The sequence below is a fragment of the Antedon bifida genome, chromosome 10 (genome assembly GCF_963402885.1).
Source record: "Antedon bifida chromosome 10, ecAntBifi1.1, whole genome shotgun sequence".
Classification (NCBI taxonomy): Eukaryota; Metazoa; Echinodermata; class Crinoidea; order Comatulida; family Antedonidae; genus Antedon; species Antedon bifida.
In genome coordinates this window covers 15,281,411-15,287,410 of record NC_136235.1, presented here as the reverse complement: position 1 = coordinate 15,287,410, position 6,000 = coordinate 15,281,411, and the positions used below count along the sequence as shown (strand labels likewise).

General features: G+C 31.6%; 1 protein-coding gene across 1 annotated transcript in view; it reads right to left on the bottom strand.

The window, feature by feature from the left end:
- Window positions 1–508: 508 nt before the first annotated feature.
- The window catches only part of LOC144853694 (nonsense-mediated mRNA decay factor SMG5-like), a 58,239-nt gene continuing 52,747 nt past the window's right edge, over window positions 509–6,000 (bottom strand). The window contains exons 17-19 of the mRNA XM_078711469.1: window positions 3,693–3,783; window positions 2,735–2,815; window positions 509–2,423 (exon numbers count right to left, since the gene is read on the bottom strand). Of these exons, the coding sequence (XP_078567595.1) occupies window positions 2,213–2,423; window positions 2,735–2,815; window positions 3,693–3,783 (383 nt within the window). The 3' untranslated portion in view covers window positions 509–2,212. The remainder of the gene's footprint in view (window positions 2,424–2,734; window positions 2,816–3,692; window positions 3,784–6,000) is intronic.

Here is a 6,000-nt window from a genome sequence, read left to right as displayed (position 1 = left end):
CACAGTTATAGAACTCGAACTGTACAGGATATGCATATCCCTCTTCATAAAAAAACATCATTTCAATATAACATAAGATTTAGTGGACCTAAACTATGGAATAAACTACCTTCAAATATTAAAGATGCTGTATCTAAGAAAAGCTTTTCATTTAAACTTAAAAGATATTTCACATCCAAGTATTAACTTTTATTATATTACATTTTATGATAATAATTATTATGATGATTAAGAAGACGAATCAATTCTTAATTTATACCTAAATTATTTTTTTAGTTATTTTTCTTATTTAGTTTAACCCATGTAATGTAAAAATTTTTTTTTTTTTAATTTTTTTTTCCGTGTTGTTTAAATCTTGTCTTTGTTTGGGCATGTCTGCCACAAGCTTTTTGCTTTTTTGAACATGCCTTCTTCAATCATTTTACCTTTCTTTACACCATTTGTATACTGCTTTATTTGAAGAAAATAAATGTTACTTTGAATTGAATTGAATTGAATTGAAAAAACCACTGGCAGTCCATGCCAATTTCTTATTACGGAGTTTCTTTATGCAACACAGAAAATAGGCTATATATTGAAGCTTGATATATCAAGTTTTAAAAGAAAAAACACAATGAAAAAGTTCAATGGCAATATATCTTGAGATAATACAATGAAAAAAGTCAATGGCTGTGTATTTTGAGCTGCAACTACACTTTTCATTTGTATAATACCACAGTGGGCAAAAAAGAAAAGACTTTAGGTTTGTCGGCTAAGTTGAAATAATGCCTCAATTATGATTTGGCTTCCAAGATTTCTTTTTTTTAAGGCAAACTGCCTTCTTTTTCTCTTTTTTTTCAGGCAAACTGCCAAGGATAGCCATGAGCGAATTCATTCCGGTTCACAAAACAAACATACACACGATGCCTTTAGAAAAAATTCTGACATGAGATGAGATTTGAACCCAATACACTCTGATCGGAAGCCGGGCATCTTAATCATCAAGCTGTTCAGAAAATGTTCAAAGCAATTGTCATCAATGATAGTTAATTTAACACAAAACCATAGAGTAGTAAAAAAAACTGTTACAAAGCCATGTAATGAATTCTTAGAATCCAGGCCAACAGGCAAACAAGTTCTAACAACATCCCATCAAGTGCACATCAACCCATGACGTTTGAAGTCTTCTAACTAGAAAAATGCTGTTCGACTCATTGACAGATTTTATTATTATTGTTCTTCCTTCATTATATGATGCTTTTATTGATATTCTATTTAATAAATTATCAACCATTTTTGTTTAACAAAACATTTTGTGTACGCCCGAAATTCTCTATTTGGTTACGTCATTTGTGTAATGTGCAGGGCCATTCAACGGAAAATTTAATATCAGCAGATGTATTCATAGACTCTCTTCTCCCAGACGTGCCAGTCCAAGTTTACAAATTCCTATTTTTCAGTCTTCATAAGTAATAGCTCCCGCATTGATACCGTTTTGTAATGATTCCGTCCTGGACTATAACCGCCTAAAGGCACGGCGCGAAAAAATGATGAAATAGAAATACCATAGGTGGGAAGAATGAACTTCTTTAAGTACAAACCTTTCAGAAGTATAATTTCTGCAGGAATTTCTTGTCACATTCTTGTTGATTAAATTCTTCTAGACATCACAACATTCTATTACTTGAAAGTTTCGTCCACTGGATTTTACAATGAATCTGTTTGTATCTAGAGTTGGTCATTCTTTCTGACTCTGTATACAATACATTTAGAATTCTCCTTTATCTTTTCTAACATGATTTATGTCTGAAGCCCATTATGTATGTATGTTCACTTTGCTCGATGTGTTCATGTATGACTATCATGACTTTATACTTAGTTACATGCATAGTAGTTGTATTGTATGTTTTCAATCTTTTGGTTTTGCATATTCAAGTTGATATTCTAGTCCATTTGGTTCCTCTACACAATTTCAAAACATCTAGTGCTCACTCTGTGTTCTATTTGCAAAAGGTCAGTGTTGATCCTCTTGCATCATGTGTACCACTACCAGTCATCTCTGTTTCTTCCATTTAGTGAGGACAACCCTTTGAGTAAACTTCCTTAATTCTGCTCTTTTCCACTAACCTTACCCTGAATTAAAGTTAAGGTAAAATATCTAGACCTAGCTGAAGTAGAAGTAGCAGCATTCTTTGACTCAGATCATTCCCTTTGATCCATGCTTCGGTATCGGTCATCCCTGTGTTTTCCATTTAGCATGGAAAACAGTCACATTCTCCACATTGATTCCTTCAGATCTTGTGTTCTGGATGAGTGCGTGTAAAATCTCTGGCAAGGTCTGCTCAATCTTGTAGCTGGTGAGGATTGTAACCATTCCACTTGAGTCATACTCAGAACTCTGATGAGCAAAGTATCGGCAACAGTCCAAGATACCATAAAATGACCTATAGAGATTTACAATTTGATGTTATCTTACAGTAACTATTTCACTTTGTATTATATTTATACTATGTACTTGATATTAATTAATTTGTACATGATTTGCTTGATATCTTCTAAAAGAATTGAAAGTTGAGCTCAATAGGCAGTTGCCTTTTCTCTACTTCCTTTTTGTCCATATTTCGCTCTATTATATTGATGTTTTTTACTATATTTCATTATGGGTGAATAAAAGAAACTTATAACTTATAACAACATTGCAGTAATTTTTGATTATTGATTTTCATCATTTATGAATCAAGAAGATAAATATTACCACACTCGCTTATCCTCATTCTTTGTCTTCTTTCTTTTCACTGATTTAACAACCTCATTTTCCTTCTGAGCTCTCAGGTACCTACAAAGATTATTATTAACTTCAGAAATGATTTTAAAATGAAAAGCAAATGAACAAAACCATTTTGATGATTCATAATGTAATTTGAGAAACTTGCATAACATCTGTACATATCATAGCCTCTGCTAAAATGTATGTCTTAATAATTTCCTTTTCAAAAGTGCTTGATTACGAAAATGAAGATGATACTAGAGTTGACAGGAGGTAGATAAAGGTATTGCAGTATAGGATGAAGCTTGTGTAAGGCAAAATACAAGAAAATGAAATTGGCAAAGAAATTGTACACAAGTCAGGCAGTATTAGATAGATTCAGAAAGCAATTTAAAAGTCAATCAGTTGCATAAAAAAAATAAAAAGCAGACGAAGCGATTTTGTTTTAGAAATAATTCAATGTAAATAAGCTTTTATATTTGTTGGATTCATCCAACATACCACAGAGGAATCAAAGAATCAGGACAACATGAGTTTTGTAAAAATAGGTAAATTCAAGCATTTACTTGTTTGAATTGCTTTAAGTCTGAACTGAATATTGGTAAATCAATTGCTTTTATTAGTTCTTTGAAATGTCTTGTTTACTCTTGTTTTACATATGAATGTATACAACTCTTTTTATCAAACCAATGGTAAAAATAACAAAATTGTGATTCATTTGTGATTGCAAACAAGATGAAAATTTACAATCATTTTAAAACTGTAAGTACATTTTTTAATAACATACAAAAAAAAAAGTTTTTATAATGGTATTAGAGGTGAGCATAAGTTGACCTTCTCATCTGATGAACTTACGTTTTTATGTAAGCTCAGGGGATGGACCAAATATAAACTAACTTTGAAATTGCTACAAAAAACAGAAAGAAACTTTATTAAGGTGACGAACCTGTTTCCTTTGTGGAACTCTCTCTCGAGGTACTTGATCGTGTCCCGGGCGCCCTGCTGAGTTTTCTTGCTCATGTCCAAAGTATCAATCACTAAAACGACAAATAAAAAAGCATATCACTTGCCTATCAAAAGCGACACCATTTGAGATGCCACATTTGAAAATGAAAGATTAATTTGAAATCAGATTTTTTTTTTCTGTTAATACCAATTTGATTAAATGATTGATAGATATAATAATTGATAGATGGAATGATTCTTTTTGACAGGTTTTTAAAGATTTTTTTAAAGGTCTATTCATTTCAATTCTAACAAATTGCCTTTAATATTTGCAAATCATGGTAGAAAACAGCCAGGCCAAACATAAGAAATACCATTTCTGCAAAAGTGATAAAATGTTTAAAGATTTAAGAAAGCTGGTTAGATTTAGGCCCACAAAATAGCAGAGACCAAAACTAAAATGAGTCACGAAGTGGTGTGTTAAGCCTTGTCTACACTATCAAACTTTATGTGAAAACAAATGTGATGTGCCTATATATGGACATGATGATGTCATATCACTACCATATTTTGTCATATCACTACCATATTTGGGCACCTCACACTTTTTTTTTATCAAACTAGTTTGATAATGTAGACAGAGCTTAAACTTAAAGACATTGACACACATACAAACAACAACCACTACAAAACTTGTTGGTATGCCAAATACACTTGTGGAAACATGGCTAAATTTTTCCTAAAAAATTTCAGAGAATAAAAAACCAACGGCATCTTATTTTCTATTACGAAATGTATTTCTTTATTCCCAAAATTGAAAATAGTATTTTAACAATGAAAATTGTTTAACTAAAATACAAAGTAGATTCAGGGAGATCAGGGAGCTAAGTTACTAGGTCAGATGTTTGCTCTCCTCTGATGTTAATTGTACTGGATAATACATTGAAAACATCAGTACAATTATATCAGGGCAAAACATCTGAAGGTTGCAGGTGTAGCGTCAGAGCCAAGATGTGCAAAAATGTATAATGTGAACGAGATCTGAAGAAAAACAAGGGTACATTAAACCTTGAAAAGCAAACTTAAGAAAGAAAATATATTACTTTATACAATCTTTAGTTTTAAGTCTGTAGAAAGATACACTTTCCATGTTTATCAAACTAACTTTTACCCAAGAGAGCCTTAAGATGTCTTTAAATTAAATTTGAAAGGAACAAACTAGCAGGGCTGTTACTACGCGTTTCTCCATGTTGACATTTCTGACACAAATCAAATCAGAAACCAAGCTTCAAAATAAAACTTCTTTTAAAAATCTGTTTTTATTAGTCTATTATTAAACAGTTGTTATCACAACTCCAATTTTATGACAGTTGAACTAAAGAAATGTGAATATGTACATAATTTCTGACACCTCAATTTCCCTTAAGCCCACTGGGGCAGCAGAACTCACTAACAAAAAAATTTCCTTTTTCTACTTTTTCATTCTTTTATTTACTATTCATATTCGCTTGTATTTGTTAAAATGTTTATATTTCTGCCCAAGGCCTAAAAATTGTAAAATGAAGAACTTAAACTTATGTCCCATCTTTTGCGTATTGAAATTTAGGGAGGTCCTGGTTGGCTCTCCTCCCCGAATCAGGCTATGCCTTTCCCCCTGTAATAACTCACTCAAAAAGGTTAAACTCTTATAACACTTTGATTTCCATTTCAAATCCAATCCTGTTACTTAAACGCCTCGACATACAAATACTTTAACATCAAGAGGAAATGCTTTTACCCCTTTTAGTCACTACTGTACAGGATGCAAACTGTAATTCTCAAATTAAAAAAAAACACACCAAAATGTTGCATTAAAACATAATTTCATTATAAATAGCTTTTAAACACAACCTTGAAAAAAGGAAAAAGAGTTTCTCATAAACAACTGTGACAAATTACTATCTAAACCTTGGTATTAATGTACAGCCTTCTACAACTGTATAATATTTGATTAAACTTTGGCAACATGCACTCAAATAGGCGTTAAACGAAGCATGACCGATTGAATCAATTAAAGGTCAGATGTAATTTTGATTGGTTCATTATTTCCGAGCTGTAGTAGTAATACTGACTATAATTAACCAATTAGGAGCTTTTAATTACAATTGCATTATGGTGTCAGACATGGAAACTGCTTCGTGTTTATAATGTGTATGCAGATTGAGTGGTGATTTATATTTTATTACTCACCACTTATAAAAACAAACTTTCATTTTATTCTTAATGCTGACACCAACGATATTCTCTGCCAAGTTAAAAATATTTATATC